Raw genomic sequence first — 26,782 nt, 5'->3', positions numbered from 1 at the left:
GATGAGGAGCTGGGAGAGGTGACCAGTACTGGAACAGTCTGAGGAGTGGAGATGGGGACTGACGGGGTGAGGAGAATGGGACTGGATGCATGATTTTTCAACGTTAATAATATTCTGTTGATGTAGCTTTTAGTGTGTGTGTGTAATATATATTAAAGTGTGGGGTGTGTGTGTGTGTGTGTATACACTCTTATACATTCATATCTATTTTGAATTATTTTTCTGTTGTCTTTTACCTAAAAGTTGGCATGAGAACTGGAGCTTTTTAAATAATTTATTGATTCATTCCTGATATTTATTCCCTTGTCCACTTGAAGTAACAATCCAGTTTATCATGTTGCAGTCATCATTTGTATAGCAATAAATTAGTGTCTCAAAGAGGATTATGACTTTCACGTGGAACAAGCAATTGAGACAAATTCAACAACAGAAAAAATAAATTTTCTTCATACAAATAGCCAGAGGTAACAAACAAGGTAACTGAAACATACAAAATTATTAACTGAATGGACCACTGTTCAAAGTTTTCCATAAATCTTTTGCAGCTATTTAAATTCTTTCTTTAAAGATACCGCCAAAGAAGAGAGAAGGAAAGAATCAGACTTTATAGTTCTAAAACCCACATTCAGCTCTCTTCATCCTACATGTGACTCCTTTTAAAAGCCACAGGAGGCATGTTTGTGCAGGGAAGAATTTAGCCATAAAGCTATGAAGGAACTCATAATGTATACAGATACAGGTCACTTGTTAGTCTGATTATAATGTTTATGGAAGAAATGGAGCACCTGCCAGATTGCAAACAAAGGGTGAACTCATTACTTATTATACTAATTAGATTATTGCTTATTTTCTTGTTTACCTGCATAGTGTATTTTTATGCATTGTGCTGTTGATTTTATTGCATCAATGTGTCCTGTATATTTGCATTTGGTATACTTTTGCTCTTTGCTTCCCATTTTGTCATACCAGTAAATTACTTTATAGACGGGGAAAAATCAAATCAAGTTAAGAGAGTATTTTTATTTATTTAAGCTGCCAGAGAGCAGCAGATTTTGGAGAAGGAGAGAAGAGCAAAACTTCAGTATGAAAAGCAAATTGAAGAACGATGGAGAAAACTGGAGGAACAGAGACAGAGAGAGGAGCAAAAGAGAGCAGCTGTTGAAGAGAAGAGGAAACAGAAGCTCAGAGAAGAGGAGGTGAGGTATACTGCTATGGCATATATAGTACAGCCACCACAGGTAGCGTGACTGTTGTGTAGGGATGGTTATGCTTTAACGTGAGCTATCCAATGATTATGGCACTGCGACTCAACCTTTGCTGCAGTAAGGACCATGCTGGCTGCAGCCTGGTAGCCAACAGCTGTGCCTAAACTTGCATAGGATTTCAGAGAGCTGCACAAAGTTTGTTTTTATATGTATCTCTATGTGTTGTGTATGTGTTATTGAGTACTGTGAATAGTATACAGTACTTCGCAAACTGCACAGAGACCAAATGCTCTGTGGGCTGCAGGGGATGGAGTACCTGTGGGGAAACTGGTACTGCACCTCTGAAAGTTGATCACTTATGACACCATTAATATCTCCTGGGTTTTTTGGTTTTCTTTTTTGGGGGGGCGGGGGGAGGTTTCATAAACCAGTCAGAGAACACTTCAATCTCTCTGGTCACGCGATTACAGACATGAAAGTTGTGATATTACAACAAAAAAACTTCAAAAGCAGACTCCAGCAAGAGACTGTTGAATTGGAATTCATTTGCAAATTGGATACAATTAACTTAGGCTTGAATAGAGACTGGGAGTGGCTAAGTCATTATGCAAGGTAACCTATTTCCCCTTGTTTTTTCCTACCCCCGCCCCCCCCCCACACACACCAGACGTTCTTATTAAACCCTGGATTTGTGCTGGAAATGGCCCACCTTGATTATCATACACATTGTAAGGAGAGTGATCACTTCAGATAAGCTATTACCAGCAGGAGAGTGGGGTGAGGGGAGGTATTTTTTCATGCTTTGTGTGTATAAAAAGATCTTCTACACTTTTCACAGTATGCATCCGATGAAGTGAGCTGTAGCTCACGAAAGCTTATGCTCAAATAAATTGGTTAGTCTCTAAGGTGCCTCAAGTACTCCTTTTCTTTTGACAAATAGATTCCTTTCTAGGCATATTAATACAGAACTCTTAGTAATAATTCATTTAAACTACAATATAGAACCATATTTCCCACTCCCCTCAGAAGCAGTGCAAAGGTTTTGGGGAGTCAGGGGTAATGGAGGAGCTTAGGCAGAGAGAAGTAATTGCTGGGAAGGAGCCTGGGTGTGAACTTGGAGGGTTGTTGGGTGTGGGTGGGAGAAGTATGGAACATTTTTTGTGGGGGATTGTTAGGGAGCTTCCACATGCAGTCCCTGGCTGACCTCTAGCCTATCTAATTCAGTTATACACATCTGCCCCAGTCCCCATGTGTCCCTGCACCCCCACTCCCATTCAGCCCCTGCCCCAGTCTGTCCCCCTCAACTAGCCCTTCTGAACCCCAGTCTGTGACCCCCCAGCACCCCTATGTGCCCCACGCTATCCGTCCCCCATATTTCATGCCTTCTGACCTGGCCCCATGGGCTGGGTGCTGTGAGGAAAGCAGCCTCTTCTCTTCCCTATCTGCAGCTGGGGTGCTCCCACCCAGGAGCAGCTGCTCTCTGTTCTGGTGCCACAGCAGCCACTGGTGGGTGAAAGGCATAACTGCAGGACTTTTCTAGCAGAATGTATTTTCTGCTGAGAAAAAAATTCTGCATGGTACATGAAGTCTGCGGATGAGCAGTGACACAGAATTCCCCCAGGAATAATTATTGTAATATGAATATTAAATATTGATGTCCTACTTTATTCTTGAAGTGGCCACACACATTATGCAGGGCAGACTGGAGTCTGACCACTGCCAGAAACTGGATACTAGATGAGATGGACCTTGGGTCTGATCCCATTCCTCTGGGCATGTCTAAACTACAGACTTAAGTCAAAATTTGTTAGGCCGATTTACAACCACCACAGTAATTACTGCAGTGGCTGATGTCCACACTACCCTCCTTCTATCGGTGGTGCATGGCCTTACCAGGAGCGCTTCCACTGACCGAAGAGGAGTGGTGGAAGGGATTGAGAGCCAGGGCTCTCAGCTCCACTCACCTCCCCATTGCCTGCCAGGAGTGGGTGCCAGACGCCTGTGCTTCTCGCCTCCCCATTCTCCACAGCATGGGGGGGCAGTTGCCCAGGCTTCTCACCTCCCTGAGTGGGGAGCTGGGCAGGTGTAGTCCAGCAGGGAGCCAGGGGCAGCTGGGCTCTAGTTGCCTGGCTTTCTTGTCAATTTCAGCCTGTTTGCTGGATTTTAGATACACAACTCACCATAAAATTAATCAGTGTTGTGTGTCTACATCACCTAGTTGACCTTGAAAATCTGAACCACAGTCTTTATTGACCTGTGCAACACAGTTGCAGCCATGCAGTGTTGACTGCAGACTGATCTTTCCTTGTTGTTTACTGCTATCCGCATACGTTTTCTACTTATCCTACCCATCCCACAGGCATCTTGCTCCTCCACAGAGAGACTCTAGCTGGGAAGCGTGGGTTTCTCTATCTCATAATTTCAGTCAAAACCCAAATGTTAGCTGGATGTTTCTGCTGAAATAACTAGGACTTTCAGTAATGCATGGGTTAATGTAGCATTTCAAGAGCCAGTTTTTAAAAATAGTCGGGACAAGAGGGAAGAGTCAGAAAATGCCAAGGTTCTTTTTTTATGTCCTCTTTACGCTGTCCACTGAAAGATGAAGCACTTTATACATCTAAATACATATTTCCTTTTCTTACCATATCCCAAAACAAAACCAGAAAATCTCAATGGAACATATGTAAATAATCTAAGCCAACTGACAATACCAGTGTTTAGAATAAAAGGAATAAAGTATTCTTAAAGGCTTGTGTGTGCACTTGCATACACACTCTCTCTGCCAGGGTCAGTTAGTACTCTATTTGGTTTTCTGTTGTGGTGGACAGTGGCCTAATTTCTGATGTAGCTCTCAAAATGCAGTGTGTGCATGTGTGTATCTGCACGCTTATGGACAGGCGGGCGACATAGGAGACAAATATGTAATGAGAGTGCTTTAAAACTCTTTTAATTTTTGTTTTTTTCATTGTTACAAAAGCAACAGATTTCTGATAAATTATGTAGTAACAATACAGGCAAAGCTATAAAATATAATTTTATGCAGTATCAGTGCACTGAAGTATCAAAAAGATGAACATAGAAATGAGTAAAAACAGAAACTGAAAAACCAGATTTCAGAGTAGCAGCAGTGTTAGTCTGTATTCGCAAAAAGAAAAGGAGTACTTGTGGCACCTTAGAGACTAACCAATTTATTTGAGCATGAGCTTTCGTGAGCTACGTGAGCTGTAGCTCACAAAAGCTCATGCTCAAATAAATTGTTAGCGCTCGTCATGATAAAATGGGGCATGTTCACATCTCAGATGAACCTTTGCAGTGGACCATTCCAGTTCTGTCCTATGAGGAAGGTTTTAACAAACCATAAAGGGATAGAGACTTAAAATACGGTGTGAAAGTTCCAATTCTGCTGAAAACAAATGGCCACAAGCTTGCCCTGCACTTCCAGGATTTCACTTTAACACTTAAGTTCACCGCTATTATTGTGCTGCTGTTAATCACAGTAAGGTTCCCCTGACTGTTATTGTTCACACACGGGCAGAGGTTGAAGACGGCTTGGGCCTTAGTAGACGTTAGCACTGCCACTGCGGCTGATTAAGAATTAAAAGATTTTTGAAAAGAGAGAGGGGATGAAAAGAGATGTCATGGGAAGATGATGACTTTGCTAGAATAGTGGACTTTCAAATCTTGTAAGGACAGACATTCTAGAGAGCCTTGATGATCTTCTCTATGACCAAATCACCTTTGCAAAAGAGAGAAAACATTTCCATGTAGTTTTCAAAATAATTTACTCCCACTTCTCTTCTTTCAGTCTATGTACGTTTTGCCCCGACTTTAACTTTAAAAGAGAGAACAAAATCTGGCCTCTCCTACTTTAACTGTGACATCCTGTTTCTATGATCTGGTTCTCTATGTGCTTTACTGTCCGTGAAAATGACTTGCTTCATTAAAAAAAAATAATTATGGTCTCATGTTATACCAATAAAATAAAAACCAGCAGGATCTTATTAAAGGGGAAAAGGCAAAATGCCACATTTATTGTGAATACAGAAAGAATCATAGTAAGCAGTTAGTTATAGCTATAACATTCCATTCAATTTCATATTTATTCACTCATTCATTCATTCATTCATTCTCACACACACACACACACACACAGAGGTTCTGCAAGGTTGTTATCATAGTTACCAGCCTTAGAGTTGCTCATGCCAAGCCACTGGCCAGGTGGCCTGGACATGAGGAGGGAGCAGGGCCTTGTCAGATGCTCATCTGATGCTCCTGGAAGTTGGTTTGCAGAATCAGACCCCCCCAAAGTTCTCACTTTCTAGAGTCCATTTTTATAGGAATTTCTTCCTATGCTGGTCTATGGGAATTGCTTCATCATGCTGTTGCTGAATCAATCAGCAGATGGCACATGCCTGATGGCTCCATGCTGCCATATGTTATCTTGTTCTTTGGTTCTCCCATTCTTGAGGCTGTTGGGTGGATTCCAGTCTGCCCTCCGGGGGGGAGTCCTCTGGTTGTATCCACTTGACGCCTTCTTCAGCCCATGGACACTGGATTCTTAGGCAGGCACCTCCCTGATCATTCAGTTATTATCCACACCAAGCATCCATCCACATACATCCTCTATCTCTATTTTAATCACAATTGTTAACAAAGCAAGATGAATACAACAAAAGGGCGGGGAGTCTCTGGGTGCTGTTTCTATTGTTACAAAGTATTGCTTTGAGTCTCTCTCTGTGTGAGTAGTTGTTACAAAGAATTGCTTTGAGAACAGCCTCTGTCTTAGAATGTACTAACAAAATTAGCAGCTTGCAAGTTTCACACATAGAGGGAGAGAAACAGTACCAAAACCCAAGAGACCTCTTAATTAGTAATACCCTGGAATTTAAACTATGGGGAATCAAACTCATTTGTGATTTTAATACAGAACTTCTTTAATATGATCCAACACTTTCAACATATTCTAAATGTATCTCTTGTTAGATGTGATGTCCTCTGCTCTTCTCACATTTTTGTTGTTAAAGCAATGTGAACACCTGTCAAAATGTACAACACTGGATTACCATTCTAACTCGTACTGACTGTGTCAAGCATATTGGGTGCTCTTCTCATATTTTTCCACACTGCCCATTCATACATCATTTTGGGGTAAAAATTTCAGATTATATTTTTTAAAAAGGCAATTAACATTGAATCTGTCACTGTATTGAGGTTTAAATAAACAAGCATTGCAAAACAGGTACATATACAAAACCCAGCCTCCAACTTCAAGACATCTTGGTAATAGCTGTTGTAAAATCATTCTGCATCATTGGAAGGATTTCTCTCAGTTAAATATTCATTATGGAGTACATTTCATATTTTTGAAACTCACATTTGGGAAGGGTATATGTTTACAAAAAATAGACTGGAAGAATTCATAAATGTTTGGGTACTCCAGTTAATTACATTTGGAACCAAAATATGTGAATAATAATTTTTTCATAAGTGTTGTAATTCATTTGTGTGTAACTTAATCCAATATATAAATACACAACTGTATTGTCAAGCAGTTAAGGTATTACACACGCAACATACGGGACACAACTTTATTTCTTTACTCTTGTGAGTTTAAGCAACCGATCAATCCATACCCTCTTCTTCTCCAACTGCAAACATACCCATCATTGTCATTGCTATAACTATTGTACACCACAGACCATGCACTGCAACCTTAACTCTGCCCTCCCTGTGCCCTTCTGCACACCTTTTTACCAGATTTTTTTTGCCCTGTCGGTACTAGTCGTTGTGAATGTCTGGATAGAAATAAGTTGTGTTAAATGAGGGTAGTTTTGGTAAAGGGTTGTGTGCAGAAGGGCAGTTAAAAGGGGTGGTGAAGGCCAGCATCATAGTTTTTGTGATTTTTACAATGCACATTTTTCCCCTTTAAAACCAACAAAAAATTCTTTCCCTCATTGCTGTGCAAAAGACCCACACAAATAAAAGTAGAAAGTGACTGGGTGGTGATATTTAGAAACAGTGCAACTAACTATATACACAGTTTTCATTTTTTTTAAATCCTTTTTTTTTAATTTTGTTTACTTTATGTGAACAGAATTATACTTTTTCTCTAATCTTACAGTTAGCTACGTGTTTGTAACAGTAGGTACAACAATTTCAGGCAGGAGCGTGACTTTTTAAAGCTGTCCTTTTAACCAATTCCTTTTTGTTTCTACCCATGATATTTGTAAAATAACTTCCAGTTTGAATGAGAAAAGAAATTGGATTCTTGTGCCTTTTGTGTGTATTATATTTTGTATAGATGAAAGGGAAGTTCTCTGATCCATTTACTTGCAGTCTCTGTACTAGTGCTTTTTAAAAAAATGTAATTTTGGGTGATCAAAATGGTTCTGTTCTTTCGACTGAAGAAACTTGGGTGGATGACTATAAGGATTTTTGAAATGCAGAAATAAATGTTATATTTTCCCTATGAACAGTAGATGGCTCTTTTCAGGTTTTCATAGTTTACTTATTCTTGATTTAACCTTCATGCGAAGCTCATGGAATACTACAGGATTGTTTTTGGTGGCTCAACATATCAATAGTGCAGCAGTTACCTTCACAATAGCTATTACAGATTCCAGATGGGAAGTTGGCATAGTGTCTGAAACATCTTTCAAGGAGGTAGGGTCTATGTAACAAAGGCAGCAAATTTTGTGTGTTGCTGATGGAGAAATGCATTTGTGTCCTACTGTTTAGCTATTCCTGGACAAAAAAATTGGTTGTAACAGTACTAAATCCAAATGTTGTTTTTGCTAACTCTGGCATTTTATAGTCTAACAAGCTGGGTATTTTTGGTTTTTGCTTTAAGTATGTGATATTTTGCTAGTTTAAAATGTTAATGTATATGTTTGTTAATTTTGTGAGGGTTTAATATTCAAGTGTTCTGTGATTCTCTGATGAAAGGCACACATAAATGAAAGTATATATTTCCAAATAAAATGTACAGAAAATCCTTTTCTCTTTGTAGTTTCATACTATACAATTTAAAATATCAAATTCTAAATGTGGGTAACGTGAGTTTTAAAATACATATGAAAAAAACCACCGTTTTTCCTTTAGACTTTCATTTTGTGTTTTATTTTGTTCATATAACAGTGTTATTAGTTATTTTAAATGCCATGATTGTGTTATCTGACCTACAAAACAGAGGATGACACGATCTTTGCCCCATGGAATATTAAAGTTATAAACAAACATACAAAACAAATACATGTTGCCTCTTATAACCAGCTGACATTTTAATATATAGTATCACATTTTTTAAAAATAAGTGTGTTATACTTATTAGCTATGATAAGATTGGTAGATTTTGCGGAAGTGTGTTTAAAGAGAGATATGAGAGAAGAGAATGATTGTTTTGCATAACACTGGTGGGATGACATTTCATAGGCAAGGAGGATAACTGGAGAAAGTAATGTAAATGAGTGGGAGGAGACTACAAAGAGATCGGTGAGGTAGGAGGCTTGGGAGGAGTAGAGGAACTGAAAGGAAATGAGAGTAATGATTAGGCTGCTGTGGAGTTAGCATGGCCTTGAAGGGTGAGGACCAGAAGCTTGAACTTGATGTAGAAGATGAGTGGAAGACAGAAGAGGGATTTAAATGTGGGGATGACATAGTCAGAGAAGTGGGGAAGGAAGGCTGTTTAGGTCATGGCATGGTAGGCTGGAGGGGAGCAAGTCTGGTGTCAGGGAGACAGAAAAAAGCTGCATAGCAAAGGCAGAAGACCACCACAGTATGGACAAGCATACTTACTCACAGAGGCAGGAAGGAAGGTATGGATTTTTCTGAGCTATTGTAGAGAGAGACGTCTGGATTTTGTGGTGGCCTGTGTGTGCTTCTCTGTGCATGCACTTGGAGGGAGGGTGGGAAATGAGGAGGGGGAAAAAAAGAAGGGAGCTTATGTGTCTGCTTGGACACTGATGGTATTGACAGTGACACAGGGAAAAAGGAAAAGGACAAAAAGCTGCAGTTTGCTTTTGGCATGTTTTGCATTAGCTAATGGCAGGGCATTTAGGATGTGGTGATCTAAAGAGAGCTGGAGATGAGAGACAGATCAAAGGGGGACATGTCAGTAAGGAGTCATAGACGAAGGACTTGTCAGTACATGGACGATGATAGCTGAAAGTTTGAGATCAGATGAGGTCATCCAGAATAGCGGGAAAAGATTGAACAATGGACAGAGCCCTGAGAGAGACTGAAAGAATCCTCAAAAGAGGGAGAGGAGAAACTAAAGGAGCAGTTGGGGAGGAAGAACCAGTAGATCAGAATCCAGGAGGAGGAAGTGGCCTGGTGCTGAAATCAGTGGATAGATCATGAAGGAGGATAGGGTGGAGGCATTTACACTCGGCCAGAAATAGGACATGCTCTTTATCTTAATATGCAGCACTGAGATGGTTTATAGTAAAACTCAGGATAAGTTTATTGATAAAGAATGTAGACTTAAGTTATACTAAGCAAGAGTAACAAAGACAAATGGTTACAAATAAAACAGAAACATGTTTCCTAGTGACAAAAACTTAATTTTAACAAGTTACAATCTTTGTCTAAGCTTTCTCACTGATATCAAACTACCAGCATCTCTCGCTCTTCAGGCCAGAGGATCCAGCATTCACAGAATCAGAGGGCGCTGTTCCCTTTGTCCCCTAAGTGATAGATAGCCAGGATGTTGTTTTGCTCCCCTTTTATTGCCCAAAATCCATTGACTTTGCCTCAAGAGCCATGAAGACCTTCTGAGAGTTCAGACTCTGATGAGTCCTCTGGTATGCTCACCAAGCTCTTCCATCGTCTATTAACTTGATTACTTTGTTTACCTTAATTGTAAATGTACTTTCATTGTCCTTTGCCTGTAATCAAGCTAGACAGACAGTTAAATCCACATTCCTTTGTCTAGGGCAGGCTTTCTTATCCACTCTACTTAGTATGCTTGATCTAAACATATTTCCAGCACACCTAGCTAACTCTTCACATGCTAAATGTACATAAATCACGCAATAATATTAATGTGTTTCCGGTTTACATATGATACCTTACAAGATGCCATTTGGGTAAGTATTATGAGACGTCCTTGTGAGCATGCTCAGTACAAGCCAAGCTGCAAATGGGCGGGGGGACGGGGACATGACCCTTACGCATTGCCTCTGGAGACCAGTGTTCTCTGCCACAGTGAAAGAGGTTAATGATAAAAGGATGGTGGTTAATGTCAGCAGGAAGTTGGTAATTTAATAGGTTGGAGGTAACCCAAGGATTTTGAGATTGGGTTGGGGTTTAACAGGGATGAATAAGGGAGATAATGTGGTGATCAGGGACAGAAAATTTAGAGCATAAGAATCCAGTGTCTTGTGAAAAATAGAGTGACTGATGTAGTGAGTAGAGGAACTGATCCATAGCCGGAGGTAAAAAAACAAACGAATGAATGAATGTTGGGTAAGAAAGTGAGAGGCTGCACAGCTGGACCGATCTTCAGCATGGAGGCTGAAGTGGCCAAAGATGATGGAGGGCAGTTTGGAGAAAGAGAGGAAGAAGGACCAGGACCGTGTGAGGCAATAGATGCAAAAAATAAGTAGAGGGCAAAGAACAAGATGATGCCCATATTGAAGGAAAAAAAGAGAGAAAGTAAAAGGCCAGTGCCACCATCTTGATGAATAAAGCACAGAGAGAGCGTGCACTGTAGGAGGAAGATGGTAACAGGCATGGATAGGGGAGGAGGAGTCAGGTTTCAGTGGGGGCCAGGATGTGGAGGTAGTAGAAAGATCATGCATAAACAGTTAAAAGTTTACGGGTGGGGTAAGATTTCCAGAAGGACCAAAAAAAAGAAAATAAAAAATACACCAGGCAGACGGAAGGGGAGGATGTGGGGATGAGGGAGGGGGAGAAGCAAGTTGTTCAGAGCAAGAAGTAGTAGATATGTGTTTAAAAATGTGTATCTAAATTGAATGGTCTGTGCAACTCGGATTAGGATAAAGACCGTTTTAAATGTCTAATCTGTAGAAGGTGTTATGGGGGAAGCAGGGATTTAAAAAAAAAAAAAAAGTCATCCTGCAAATGCAACCTGCTTCAGGTTTGAAGTGATCATTTATCTGTGCAGCTAGGAGGAGCCACTGGCATTGCAGCAATCTCACTTTAATACTGAAGGAGAAAAACCTGAGGCCTGCTTAGACAAGAAGGAGTTAATGCTTGTCAGGCATTATTCTTCTACAAATTAAGTCCACAGCACAGCAGCAGACTCCCCAGCGGGAACAGATGCTAGGCAGTGATGCAACCTGTGGTATTTACTTAGGCCTCGGTAGTGACCTCAGTGGATTGCAAACAAAGGATACTCTTCTCTGGAGGTAGGTAGACATACTGGTACCTTCTGTATTCAGTCGTTTTTCTTTTGTTGATAGCATAATTACAGGAACCTGTTATGTGGGGTGATAAAAAATGTTTATTTTTTAGTATTGATCAGAAAGCCCAGGTGACCTGAATTAGATTTTATTTCTCTGTCTCTTAATTTTTGCAACAATTTAACCAGGAACGTTTAGAAGCCATGATGCGTCGTTCACTAGAACGTAGTCAGCAGCTGGAACAGAAACAGAAGCGATGGTCATGGGGCGGAGCACTGGCTGCAGGCTCAGGAGGGAGAGATGGTGAGTGAAACAAGCTGCCTGCATTGCAGATCCTGAAGTGCAAAATGCATGAGATTAAAGATAGAAAGAAGGTACCTGTTTATAGTTACTGTGATGTTGTGAGGGTTGTTGATATGTAGCATGAATCAATGCTTTGTAATAGCTTATCAGGTTTCATGTCTATGGTACCTCCTAGGAAGAAAGGTCACTCCTAAGTTTGTGGAAGCAGATCATTTTAATAGAGTAATCAGAAAGTGTTTTGGGGATAACAGCAAATGCTAAAATGAAATTTTAAAAATCCCCAACACATTTAGCTTGCTACGTATTCACAAAGGAACCGAGTGCTGCCCAAATCTTTGTGGAAAATGATCTATTTTTGTCACTGGCATTTCTAAAAGCTCACAGGGATTTCTAGATGATTATGCAGCATTCACGGTTTAAAATGGATTTTTCCATATACTTTTTTGTTGTTGCTGCTGCTCTTTTTGATTTGGTTTCATAATTATTTCATAATCAACCGTGAACTGCTTTTATGTTTCAAAAAGGTATTCATCTCTCTGCTGTTTATCTCATTTAAATTCACTGGGTTTCCAAATGGACTGGGTTATTTAAAAAAAACAAGAACCAAAAAACCCCCTCTGCTCAGATGATGAAATATGGCTGCTGCTCTCTTCTAAACTAAGTGTAAATATATTTTTCTGTCCATGTTAAAGCAAAAAACATTTAGCTTTATTTCACAAAACAATTTTCAGGGTTTGTCATTTAAGAAAAATCGGGAAAGAAATTTACATGCAACATAATAAAAGCAACTCTTCTTCTAGAAAGCAACCTCTTTATTTTTCTAGTATCGCTTATACATGATTTTTTTTTAAGCTATTCGGTAATTTCTTTCACCTCTCTTTGCTCTGATTTTTCTGCTGTATAGGTGAATCAGAAAATACCCCACCCCCTCTCCTAGGTTTAGCTGCCAACACCCTTCCTCCAGACCCTGTGACCGCTACTGCTGCTGATGATTCCTACAATGGTATTTCAGAGAATCACAGTTACCATAGTGTCTCGTTTATAACTGTTCTAATCACTTTAAACCATCCCTTGATGTTGTCCTTCCTAACCACTGGTTTTCTTATTATTTCAGTCCGGTACTCTACACTGTTACCATTAAAGATATGGAACAAATGTCTTTTTTTTCTTTTGATTTTGTCATCGTGAAGCAATGCATGCCTAGCATTCCAGCACAACAGAGACATCTCATAATTTTCTTACTAACTGTGGACTTGAATAACTCAATAAATTCACGTCTTTGTCAAATTTGTGGGCACAAATATGTGTTTCTGTAGTTTTTTTTGTGTGTATGTCATTTGAGTAGCTTGTTCAAGAGAGACTTGATGGGGTAGAGGTTCTATTTTAAAAACATTTCAATTATACAATAAGAATAAATATTTATGGAGATATCACGTCACCCATTATGTATTGATTCCTTCCAGCCCCACCCTCTACATCCACGATATGTTAAAAATTAGGAAGCACTGTTGTTTTAGTATGCTGAAGTATTTTGAACATTGTAATAATTACAAATTTTGATTGAGTTTGTCCTTTGACAACTTTATTGCATTTTATATTGTACATTAGATTAGAATTATTAATTTCAAAGGACTGTGAAATAGATCGTGTATGTCTATACCAGGGATGAATCATACAGTGTGGGGTTTAGGGTTTTTTTTTGGTGGTGGTTGTTTTTTCCTTCAGCTGCAAATATATCTGACATATTTTGGAAATCTAGCACAGCCAATCTACTCAAGAGCTGTTTTTTCAAAGATGGGCACGATGGTTATGCCTGCAAAATGCATGAGTAACTGATGTACTGCAAAAACATGTATGTAAACCCCAAGACTCTTACTTTGGTGCAGACATGGGTGAACAGTCTTGATGAACAAATAAGTGATTTGCAGGTTTGCATGCATTTTCTGGAAGCAATCATTGCACCTATCTTTTAAAAATGTGAACATAAGGAATTTTATTGCTTGCTTTAGCAGATAGGACCAAATCATGCAGTTGTCCCTTAGGCAAGACTTCCACTGATGTAAGTGGGAGTCCTAGTTGAGCAAGGACTGCAGAATTTGTACCATGAATGTGAGTTACTAGCTGAGACTTCTTTGTTGTTGTCAGAGGAAACAAAATTTTAAAAATAAACAACCCCCCCTTAACCATCCAGTGTGCTTGTAGGTTCTGACCATTACATAACGAACACGTCATAGTTCGCTGCTACAATAATTGGGCATACGTGATTCCATCATTATATTGAACTTATGAGTACATAGGAATAGTTATCAAGCCAAAATTTACTTTATCAAACAATATTGTAACAGAAATAAAACCAAATGTAAACAGTTGGGCTGAAACCAAGTTATTGTTTTGAAAGTTCTCATGCATGAGATGGTAAAGAGGTAAATGGTGCTGTCGTATGTCCTATAAATGCATAAATTAGTGTTGAATATCTTGAATTTTGCATTAGAATAGTACTTTGGAGGAGCTGATATACATATCACCTCCGGAAGACTGAAGCTGAGAGAGGTCAGGGAAGAGTTCAAATTTGTTATGTTTGTGCAGCCTATGTATTTTCTTCTTGTACAGGTATTGCATTTCTTTCCTTGATACCATTTCATTCATTTGGATTTAGTATGAAGTTACTTGCTCCTGGCATTGTATTACACAGGGTATTGTAAAATTGAAATGTTAAAATCACAAGTAGAAAAATGATATCCCAAAATGTATCTTATAAAATGCTGGTATCTACAGCAGTTGGAATAGAATTATCTGTTCTGCATTATTCATTGCCCCTAGATGAATGACAAGGTCCGTGAGTGAAAAATGAGAGGTTAATTTTGGGAGTGTTCAACGCTGTAGTATGAATATAAATATCTTTAATGCGTCTCTCTGCAGCATGTGACAAACTTTCAGCTTCTACAATGAATCTGCCAAAGCAAATGGAGTCACCAATCAGTAAGCGTCTCTCCTCCTCCACAGCGGCAATAACGTATTCCCCTGACAGAGGCAAGTGAATATGCTGCTTATGGTCTCTTATCAGCATAAACTCTCCTATGTTTAAAACGCACCTTTTTGTCGATAGATCTGTCTGTAACTCTTGAGTTCTTTATTATAACCAATTCTAACGTTATTGGGGTGGTAAATTAAATATATTAGTAAAAGATCTTAAATACTTGAAATAGCTTTATAGCCAGCCCAGGATAATGCTGCCATGTTGGAGACCCCAGGCTGTGTGGGACTAAACGTAGCACGGCAGATATAAGTCTGTGCCACAGAGGTCAAAGTGCACCTTCATGTAACCATTTTGAGTGGCCAGTTATCTGCATTACTGTGGCTGAATATTGGTGAGGAATGGCAGGGCAGTGAAAACGTTGGATGAATTAAAGAGAGGATGCAAATTAGGGTTTTTTTGAGATGTGATAGTTCACACTCTGATGTATTATACTTCTGCACCTCAAGTAAATATGAGGTTTATTTAAACAGTAAATCACAGCAAGCATTTCATTTCTTACTGGTTGTATTTCATCTCGTGATGCACTAAGAAACAGGGCTGAGCACAAAATGTAATTGCAGTAATCCTCCAAAAAGGCATTGCTTGTGACACTTTAGCCATATTAAGAAACTATATGTAAAAAATGTGTATTTACTGGGTGTTTATTGACAAAAGTTTGTCGTCATTGTGAGCCAGCTGGAAGTTGTCACTTGTGTCAAGATTTCTAGAGTCTTTTAATTCGACTTAAAGGCCTGATCCATGAGAGGTTCTGCAGATGATGAGCACTCTGCAAGATTAGGCCCTTTAGAAGGTAATAATTGTACAGTAAATACTGAAGGATTTGTCCCTCTGTGAATTGTTTCTTTTAGAACAAATGACAAATATTTTGACAGAAACAAGAAGCAACAGTAAACATACTTCATTTTAAATTATTTTTTTAGAGTTGCTTAATAAATATAAATGTAGAACTCGGAGGTTATGGTGATGGGTGACTTTATAAATGCAGGTAATAGGAATTTGTTTATAAACATATGTAGTCATATCTCATATTTATGAGGAGGAAAGGCATAAGGATGTACTGTATAAATAAGGTTTATACAACAGAGAGACTGTGCATTTTAAATGACTCCCAGGGTACTTAGCACACAAACCAGGAACTGCTCTGTCATTGGGGAAAAAGCAAACCCTTTTCATGCTGAGTCATGAAAGCAACCATTTTGCAGAACTGAAGATTCTTCTGTATAAAAAACAAGTTTAATCTACTGTATTTATTATACAGGTTGGAAGATAATTTAGGTGGCTTAAAATGATGAAGAAACCAGAAATCTCCTTCAGAGGAGCATTAACTTCTTTAACAGCATTTTTAAATCACAGACATAACAGGTTTTCTCTTGTTCATTTCATTTGATCATTTCACTGGTTTTATTTAAGTTATTTAAAACAATTTTTTTTTAGCTTTTTCTGTTAAAATTTATTTGTTTTATTTGCTCCCATCCTTCAGCTCACCGCATGCACCTTAGTCCAGTGGAAAACTTTATTGTTTCTCGACTGCTGACTCCCACACAGTCTTCTTTAGCCAGAAGCAGAAGTACATTAATGCTTTCTGAGCAATACAATGATTCAGGTAAAAATGAAAATTGTGCCCTTTGAAAATGTTAAGGTATGTGTTTAGCTGCACTTGAAAAATTGCATAGAGATACTATCTGTTCTTTTTTAATATAATTTTACTTCCATTTTGGGTAGTAATGTCTCAAAAGCATGGAAATATTTACATGTCTACCATTTTGTCCCTTTCAGTTCTTACCTGTATTTATAAGAAAATTTGGTGACGGGGTCTAGAATTAACTAACTAAATAAAATCATCAGGAAATTCCAAACCAGGGCAGAATAATTATGAGGTAGCTCAACTTTTGTACTTACCCTACAAGGTGAAAAAGATATCAGAGAAAAAGATAGCACATTAACTTTGTGCTCTTTATCTTCAACAACCAAATAATATCCAAATTATTGTATATCCAGTATCCAAAATACAAATTAGCATTTTAAACATGTTATCCCCATATTATGTGACTCAAATGTACTCACGTTCTACACATTACCACTTAATAAAAGGATGCTCAAAGATATATTACAAAGAAAAGAGATGTTCTCTTTTTCCCCTCCACTTTTTCTTTATGATATATAAAGGTAGACTCATTAAAAGATCCTCCGTTTTTTGTTTCTACATGAAAAATATTGTACTTTGGAAGTTATGATATAGAATACTTCAGCCATGAGAGAATTCCTGATTTACTGTTCACAGAGCAACTGTCTAAAGGAAAGCCAGCTCAAAATGTCAGTGTACTCTGCTCTAGATTAAAGGAGAGCTACTGAGATGAAATGAAAGTTTGTTGCTTTTTACTTCACGGAACCACAGAAAGGTGGGACTGGAAGGGACCTAAGTAGGTCATCTAGTCCAGTCCCCTGCACTGAGGCAAGACTAAATCTTTTATGGGTTCTTCATTATTTGTGTAGAAGACATCAAACATAGGGCAAAATTGTTTTTTGTTTTGCCTTTTCTCACATTCTCCCAGTTAGTATTGTTTTTTCGCATGTGTGGAAGCTGTCCAACATATTGTCAAAGCAATACCAGTAAAACGTAGAATATCCTCTCTTCGCTAACCTTTTGTTCAAATTGCAGTTAAAAAAAAAAAAGGACAAAAAAGGAGGGGGAAGAAGTGCTGTGATTGTGGTCATGATGCACATAACCAGTGAACTTTCAAATTCAAGGTTACGTGGAGTAACAATAACTGTGCGCTTAATATGTGCACCATTACAATAACTGTGCACTTAGTAATAATAACTGTGCACTTAATATGTCTCAGACAAGCTTTTTTTAGGACTCATGGGTACAGCTTTTAAAAGCGCCTGTTTGATCTAGGTGACTGAGGTCTTGTCTATGTTTGGAGCACTACAGCTGCACGGCTACTGCACTGCTATGGTGCTTCGGTATAGACACGCACGGCTGCAGTCGGAGGGGTTCTTCCACTGGCACAGCTAGTCCGCCTCCCTGAGAGGCAGTAGTTAGGCTGACAGATAGAGACCTAGCACTGTCTACACTGACACAGCTATGGCTATCCTATTAGTCTTTTTTATGCATATTTAATAAAGGAGATCAGCCCTTTTCAGAAGAGGGGGGAAATCACGAAATCTGTATTTGCAAAGTTATTCAGAAATGTTATGGGTAAAAGAGAGAGACTTTAGTGCTCAGGTATTTTATGGGCTTTTTAAAAATGCTCTTAGTTTTATGTTAATGCTTTTAGTGAAAGCATTTTTGGTAAATGAGACCATTCTGCACACATGCAAAAGGCACAGATTTAATGTGATTTAAATATCTATTTAAATCTTTAAAAATGTCGTTTGCCATGTCTCATGTTATAACAAAGTTGTGCTGTTTTTTCCTCTCCCCTACTTTGTCTGTTCCCCTTTGCTCTTGCTATTGTACTGTAACTCTTTAGTATTCCATATCTGTCCTCGTGTAGCACCAGCTAGTCCTCTTAAATCTCCCTACAAGCCTTCCCTCACCCGAAGTGCAGAAAGGAAGAAGGCGGTATCAGCTTCCACTTCTGATACCATGAAAGGGGCAACTGCAGCTGAAGTTACACAGGTGGGTTTGGAACATGTTTTGATTGTGTTCCTGGACAAAGTTATGTTGCTTTTAGTTGCTGTGTTTCATTATTGTACAATATGGTTTTTGTTTGTTTGTTTTTAAGAACAGAAAGCAGAAAAACATTCATGTCCATTTGTTGGTTCCATTCACCTGCCAAGCAGCAGGTTTTTAATATCTTCCTGGAAAGCAGTGTAGCCTCTATTAACCAGAATTAGTTGGAATAACACTTCTGTATTCAGGGAATCTACATTTCTGGCAGTGAAACATGTTTTCTGGAAGTGCTGTGTCTTGGGAAACCAGTACTTCTGGGACTGAGTTTACAGCTGCATGGCAAATGGGATGTCGCCACCGTTGAGAGTGTTTGGCTAGAAATAAAACCACCCTACTGAATTGGCAAATTTCCCTCCTGCTCCGGTAGCTTGCCTAATGTATTGAGAGCATCACTACTTTATACCGGTCAAGTTTCACTTCTTTCTGTATATATAATTTTAAGTGAAATTTATTCAACATTTTCACTATTAACAACTGTATATTTTCTATAGAGGCATGGAAACTGAACTTAGCCTGCATGTGCCTAGTCATTGCATAGCATCTGAGAACAAAAGCTCAACTTTTCTGCCAAATCCCTGACAGTGCCATATCTCTTGTAAAAACTGAGAGAGACAACAGGTCTGTGTAGTTGTGGAAATCAGCAGGATTTAGACGCTTTTGAAAATTCTACCCAATGCTGTCCGGGCTCCAACGGGGGCAGTACCCTTCTGTACCGCTCCATACGATTTGTTTATAGCCTGAAAGGTATTTTTGCAGCAGCATATACTGTGTGTGCAAGACATAAAAATGTATATACAGTATTGAAGAAGATCTTGCAGTTCAATTGTATGCTGGGATTTAGAAAACGTCCATTTTATGTGAATGTTATGCAAATCTGTTTATATGTCCTTGTGTTAATAAACTATCTGTATCATTGAAGCATTGCTTTTAACTACAAGCTAAACAAAAACACCTGAATTTCTTTTTCTAGACTGAAAAGATAAAGAGAGAGAAGCGACCCACAACACCTGTTTCATCATCTGGCGTGGGATCCCCACTGAGAAGATCTGATTCTCCTGCAAGCATGTCTAAAAGATCTGCATCACCGAAGTATGAATATTTTCTCATTGCTTCAGTACTTTCTAAGACTGTCCCTGTTGCCGTAGGAAAACCATTAACTGCTCAGGGGCTTCCTTAGAAATTTTGATTAAAATCCAGATTAATTTGAGTTCTCATTTTTTTATATATTATTGTGTTAATGGCTGTCTGATAACATTTCTCTTCATCTTTCTTAGTCCCACTCATGAACTGATTGATGTTAGCCTTCCATTTGGTAGCTCATGTTAAATCTGGTTGAATTAGCCTGTCTTTAGTTATGTAGCATAGAAATTGGGGGTGTGTGTTGAGGGGGAGGGGTTAAACCCATCCTTCTCTATCTAAGAAGAAAGAAATTGGCAAGAGTACAAACACTACAGATTAGTCTAACTCCTTTTCTGATACATTTAATGTTGCAGTTTCTATTGCTGACCATGGCAGTCCAGTTCACAAACAAATTTATTACCCTTCATCTAAAGAAATTTATCCTTAACGTCCTTTTAGCTTGATCCTTTCTTTCTTTAGGTCAATGTACTATTGTGTTTGAGGTGATGACTGCCTAGAACAGTTCTGTTTTACCCATTTTTTCTGTGCCCCTTGGAACATTCATACCTCAGTCTCATCCATCTATGATATGATCTCCTTTTTCTAATTAGCACAAAGGTTTTTAACCTTGCCACATGCTGATGCCACATGAGTCCAGTTCGGCACACACCCATCTTTAACAACAATAACAAACAAAAACTCAACCCTCCCTCTCTTTCAAACTTTTTGCGTGTGGCCTCTTAACAGAAGAGTTTTGTGCATGTAAGTTTAGTGTTAGTCAGACAAAATAGTGTGGAGAATTCATGGAGACATTTCCAAAAGCAGTCTAGCCTTTGACACTGTGGCTATGTCTCTGCTACGAGCTAAGGGTGGAATTACACCTACTTGGGTGGACACATTTGTGCGAACTCTCATGGAGCGAACATGAGTATAAACAGCAGTGTAACCAGGGTGGCACCAACAGTGGGAGCGGAGGCACAGTTGAGCCATGCCGAGCGCAAATCCTCCTGAGCCATACTCAGCATGGCTCAGCTCTGCCTTCACTGCCGCTACTGATGCTCCACGGCTCCTATTGCTGTTTACACTCACGAGTTAGTGCGAGTGTGTATACATAAGCAAAGGAATCGCACCCCTGCCTTTCAGTGTAGACATAGCCTGTATTGATGCACATCTTGTACCTTCCAGAAGACCCCTGACACTCAGCCACAAAACATTCTTAATTCATGTTTCCATCCTGGGTCACAATCAAATATCGTATTTAAATATACAGTAAAGACTTGTATGTTCCAAATGTTGGTGCCACATGAATTTGGACTGAGACAAATTCATGTAACATTGAAGAATGAAAAGGCAACTCTGCAGAGGACCCAATTTTTTAAGCATCATTTTGGACAGTTCAGGGAAAACTTCTGCTCCGTGTGTGATGGCAGTCAAAAATGTAAACAAAAATTAGTTGATAGGATGTAAAATAATTCCAAAAATATTATAAAAATGATGGTATTTCTTAAATGATGGTATTCCTTAACAGTTCAATCATCCTATCTCATAGATAGATGTAAGCAGTGTCAGGATGAGCTCCACCCTGACATCTGGTGGTGAGGTGTGGCAAGTTGTGGAAAAGAACTTCAGGGGCCGATCTCATTTGCAGAGGCACACCCCCCCCCCCCCTAGAATGAGGCCATAATGGTCTAGAAGCTGCCCAAATGGTCACTTTGGCTGCTGTGGGATCCCCAGTGTCTCTGTTATTGGGGTAGGAAGAATAAATTGTTATTACCCTGATTATGGGAACTGTGCTTGGAACTGTACTTGGCCTTTTGTTTTGATGGAGGGACTCACCATCAACTAAGTAGCACTCGCTAGGCAAGGGTCATGGGTTCCAAAACTCTGTGAATTGAGAGAGGCTGGGGACAAGTATTAACACTTGGTGGCATGGGCCCCTGGGTGAGGGCCTTACATGCTAATTGCACTTCCTCCTCTCTCCACTGTGGAATATCAGAGCTAATTTTGATTCCATTAGGAGTCTAGTTACAGGCTGCTGAGCTCACTTTGGGCCAAGGGTGCACCAGCACTGAGGCTCCCCTACTACAAGCTGAATTCACCAAAGAGCTGAACTGACTAAGAGCTGAAATCACTGAGCGTTGTTTTAAGTAGTGGGGGAGCTTGAAGATATATTGTGGAGCAGTTTGCGGGATGGCTGGAGTGCCTTGTGGACCGGCTGGTGGAGCAGTTCATAGGACGCCGGGAGCTGCTGGTGGGCCGCAGAGCGGAGCTGAGCGAAGGAGTTTGTGGGGCGGCTGGCGGAGTGGAGCGCCGCTATGGGGCGCTCAGCTTCAGATCATGTAAGGTGCCTCTTACCCCCGCCCCCATCTCCACCCAGGTTGGGAGGTAAAGCTCCGCAGATAAACTTTCGAACTCTGGGGCTGCCCTGACCAGGGACAGAGACTTTTGGGTCATTGGACTTTTGGGACTTTGGGTGATTTGGGGTTGCTGGACTCAAGAACCAAAGGGAAAGGGGCATGCCCCAATTTGCTTGGGGTGGGCTTTTTTTTTGCTCATGGGTTGTGTTATGAATCCTGTTGGTGGTGTTTCCCCAACATAATGCCACATTGTTTCTCTCTGTTATTAAAAGGCTTTTTGCTACACTCAGACTATGTGCTTGCCAGAGGGGAAGTATTGCCTCTTGGAGGCGCCCAGCGGGGGTGGTATATATTTGTCCCAGGTCACTGGGTGGGGGCTCGAGCCGGTTTGCATTGTGTTGTTGGAATGGATCCCCTAGATATTGAACCCGGCCCGTGTTGCTGCCAACTCTGTCGGGCAGAAGGGTTACATATACAAGAAATAGAGGAGGTTCAGGAATGCGAGAGTAGCGACGTGGAAACACTTCTGGATGAGTAGACAATGAAAATGTTTAGTTTAGAGAGATGATAAATAAGAAGGGACATGATCGAGAGATACAAACTAATGAATGGTACAAAGTGGGAGAATAGTAGTACCTGATTTACCTTTTCTCATATCATGGAACAAGGGGACATTCAATGAATCTGAAAGGCACCAAACTTGTAACTGATAAAGGAAATACTTTATTTTTCAATGCCTTTAACCTATGAAACTAGTTAACATAAAAGATTGAAGCCAAGAATTTAGATATTTTTTAAAATAGACACTTATATGAATAATGAGAACATCCACAATTACATTTGGACAAAGACCTAGTGAAATGATTAAAAGAAAGAAGCTTGTTCCACTAAAAGGGCCAAGAATATTCCTGGGGGCATTCGGCACCAAAAAATTAAAATTTGTTTAAAAATTCTGCACACAATATTGTAAAATTCTGCAAATGTTGTCAAAATAACACCACATAATCACACCAGTTTCAATTATTTTGATAATTTATTTCAAAATGCCTGTCAACAAATATGTCTGTAACAATACAGAGACACACACAAATTCCCCCAGGAGTAGAGTCAAAGAAACCCCTATGACAACCTAATTCCTGTTTCTCTGCACCCTCCCCCCCACCCAGAGCCCAGCCATGGTGTCAGACACCAACAACCCCTCCCCCACAGAGCCCATCCTCAGCCACCCCACCCCTACCCCCCAAGGTAATATACCTGCACCACGACCCCCAGAGCCCAGCAATGGGGTCCTCCCTTGCCTAGATACCTGAATCCCCTCCCCAGAGCCCAGCCGTGCCCCCGCCCAGCCCAGACACCGTCCCCTGCCCCAGAGCCCAGGGATCCAGAGGAAGAAACAGCTTGATGCTCAGTCCCGTGCTTGCATGGAGTTTCCTGCATACCACTGTCTCCTTCCCTCAGGAAATGCAGGGAACTGCAGCTGCCAGGAAACCTCTAGCTACCTCTCCCAGCAGTGTCTTCTATGTGCGAGCTGGGCTCTGCAGCCCATGTCTGTGGGGGAAAGGAAATTCTGCATTGCGCAGTGGTACAGAATTCCCCCAGGAGTACAAGAAGAATGAAAGAGTGATAATATGATGAGGCAAAATGGGGTATAAAGGAGATGCCAAAAGAACACTAATTAGAAGACGAGGAAGTATACAAAATTGTGTGAAATTAGACAAGTCAGGAAATGGCATGAAGCACAGAAAAGTTTAGAATGATAATCTTACTTAATATGGAAGTCTGTTAATGGGCAGGGAAGTTGACAGAGTGGGATAGCTTGTCAAAAACAAGGAATTCTTTTTAATTTCTCAGTTGCTAGTGGATATTGATTATTTTAAGTGTTTATCACCTTCAAGATACTTCCCCAGGTCAATAATACTTAGCACTTTTATAGCTCTCTTCATCTTCAAAGATCTTGAAAACATCAGCTAATTTTCATAACATTCCTATAAGGGTGGGTAGATAAGTATTACCCTATTTTATGGATAGACCGAGTGATTGAAGGCCACATTGGGCTTGCCTTTAGTCAACTGAGAAGTTCCACTGAAGTCAGTGGGACTACTTGCCTGAGTAAAACAAGCAGGATTTAGCCCTAATTGACTTGCCATAAGACATAAGCCATAGAGGGAGCCAGTGCTAGGGCCAGGAATAGAAAGCAGAAGTTTTGGCCCCAAGTCCTCTGTTCAGGCCATTAGATTATCTCTCAGATCAGTATCTAGAAGCATGTGTCTGTTTAAAATTATTGTTTCCTTGCCAGTTTTTCTCTGTTTACATTTGATCTGCCTGTCTGCACAAGTCCCCATTTCTTCTAACTTTCTTTGGGCCCAGCCATAGTCCTCCTGAGAACTGACAGGCCCCAACCTGTTCAAGCATCTGCAAATTTTCATACTTCGTAACATATTGTTTCCTGTAGGACACTTGATGTACAGTGTGTATGTATATGTGTGTGTGTGTATATATATATATATATATATATATATATATATATATATATATATATATATTTTTTTTTTTTAAAAGATGGAAAAGTGAACCCAGTGAAGGTTCTCCTTGGGTGGTTGTCTTCTTTTTCTGATCTGTGTTTGTTTACCAGTATGCTCTGGCTTCTGTTGCTCAACCAATATAGATTTTTGCTGCCAGTCAAGCTTACTAACTATGGCCCAATCCTGCAATTTGATCCATGTGGGAGGGGTTCTGTATGGGCTCAGGATCTATCTTCATGGATCAAATTGCAGGAACATGGCCATAATGGTATTGAAATCAGTTTTTTTTTAAAGTTTTGAAAAGATCCATACAAGACCCCACTAGAAATACCCGTGTTCAGTGATTAATTCCCTGTTAACAGTTACATTTTTAGATCCATCAGTTAACCAGTTTTTAATCCATTCAGTATGCTACCTTGATTTTCAACCCAATGTTGTCTTGACTGAGGGAAGGAGAGAAATAAAGTAAAGCCACATATTAATTGTTGGATCTACAATATTTAAAGTTTACCTGCTTCAGAGATAGTCAGCTAACAGAAGGCACTGAGACACACCAGTTTCAGAGATGTGTTGACTTAACTGATGAGGATATTCAGACAAAGTAGTAAAGCCAGGCAAAGCTGTGTTGGTTCGTGCACTATTAGTAAGGCTAATATTTTGTCATGGCTATTTGTAGTAGAAATCAGGGACAGATCATGGGCAATAAATAAAAAACCACGGAAGCCCATGATCTGTCCCTGACTTTTACTAAAAACATCCCTGACAAAATGCGGAGGGAGGAGGGTCTAGCAACCTCCCTCCCCTCCCCTCCCCACCCCGCAGCTGGGAGCTGCAAGGGATATCATTTCCCAGTGGCTGGAAGGGGTCTCCCTGCAGGACTCAGAGCTGCGGGGGTTCCCCACCACCCACGGCGGCAGGGGAGCTGTGGGGGTGGGGGATGCTGCCAGCAATGGAGGCTGGGGAGCTGTGGGGGGGGGGCGGCCTGCCTGCCTGCAGCCACTGAACAGTTCTGTTTCAGAGTAACAGCCGTGTTAGTCTGTATTCGCAAAAAGAAAAGGAGGACTCGTGGCACCTTAGAGACTAACCAATTTATTTGAGCATAAGCTTTCGTGAGCTACAGCTCATTTCATCGGATGCATCCGATGAAGTGAGCTGTAGCTCACGAAAGCTTATGCTCAAATAAATTGAACAGCTCTGGGGGTCCCTCTGCCGCCGCTGGCGATGGCTGGGAGCTGTGGGGGAGGGGGTTCCGGCTGCTTGCAGCGACTGAGACACTGCAAGGGGGACCCTGCCAGCAGTGGCAGCTGGGCAGCTCAAGGGTCAACGGCAGCTGGTCAGCTGCCGGGGGTCCCACACCGTCTGCGGAAGTTGGGCTGCTGCTGCAGGGTCCCCCCCCGCCAGCAGTTGCTGGTCAGCTGCAGGGCCCCCAGTGTCATGGAGGCCGTGGAAATCACGGATTCCATGACATAATCTTAGTCTTAACTATTAGTAATGAAAGGAAGAAATGAACAATAATAGGGCAATGGGGGAAATTTGCATCCAGGCTCTTGAGAAAATATTACAAATTATGAACTGTAAAAAGCAGACATGGTAATGCTAAAGAATAGTCTGACAGCATCCTTTCAAAAAGAAAAACCTGAAAGTATGGCAGTCTCTTGGGTTTGAATTAAAGTGGACATAAAACAAACAGGATGTCTGAGCTATTCATTTCTGATTTAATATCAGCCTTCTAAACTACAGCATGGTCTTCCAATTCATGAGCTGTTGTGAATCTGGCTTTTAAAGCAACACATTGTTCTCTTCCCTACTCCCTTTAGATAAAATTGGACGTGACCTCTGACTGGCACATATTGAGAGACTTAGATTTTTTTATTTTTTTGTTCTTGTGTATTTTGAAGCCTTATGAATCTTCTGGTGCAGCAGGACATATATCTCACCTGTCCTTGCTTCAGCTAAAACAACCTCAGAACTCCTCCTGTGGAGTTTCCTGCACATTCTTCTGCCATGCTGGGGTCATCTTTCCCCCCCTGAAAAGTGGCAGGTGTTGACCCACAAACACCAGTGAATCCTCAGACCCTTTGGAGGGCTTGTGCCCCTGTGTTGGTGTTTGCCCTTGCTCTGCTTCTTCTGGTGCCATGTCAGTACAGCAACAGCAAGAGTTATGCTGACAGGGTCTCCCCCCAGCTCCCTCCAGAA

General features: G+C 40.4%; 1 protein-coding gene across 7 annotated transcripts in view; it reads left to right on the top strand.

The window, feature by feature from the left end:
* The window catches only part of MAP7D2 (MAP7 domain containing 2), a 124,603-nt gene that overhangs the window by 68,114 nt on the left and 29,707 nt on the right, over positions 1-26,782 (top strand). The window contains exons 3-9 of one of the 7 annotated variants that reach the window (XM_073357031.1): positions 1,033-1,196; positions 11,758-11,872; positions 12,777-12,875; positions 14,792-14,902; positions 16,390-16,512; positions 18,410-18,534; positions 19,559-19,677. In XM_073357031.1, coding sequence (XP_073213132.1) covers positions 1,033-1,196; positions 11,758-11,872; positions 12,777-12,875; positions 14,792-14,902; positions 16,390-16,512; positions 18,410-18,534; positions 19,559-19,677 — 856 coding nt within the window. Of the gene's footprint in view, positions 1-1,032; positions 1,197-11,331; positions 11,576-11,757; positions 11,873-12,776; positions 12,876-14,791; positions 14,903-16,389; positions 16,513-18,385; positions 18,535-19,558; positions 19,678-26,782 lie in introns of those variants that run through there. The other 6 variants (XM_073357020.1, XM_073357068.1, XM_073357040.1 and 3 more) reach the window with 6 other exon arrangements.

Source organism: Lepidochelys kempii, chromosome 1 (assembly GCF_965140265.1).
Source record: "Lepidochelys kempii isolate rLepKem1 chromosome 1, rLepKem1.hap2, whole genome shotgun sequence".
In the NCBI taxonomy this organism is placed as follows: domain Eukaryota; kingdom Metazoa; phylum Chordata; order Testudines; family Cheloniidae; genus Lepidochelys; species Lepidochelys kempii.
This window is presented reverse-complemented; position numbering and strand designations above follow the sequence as displayed.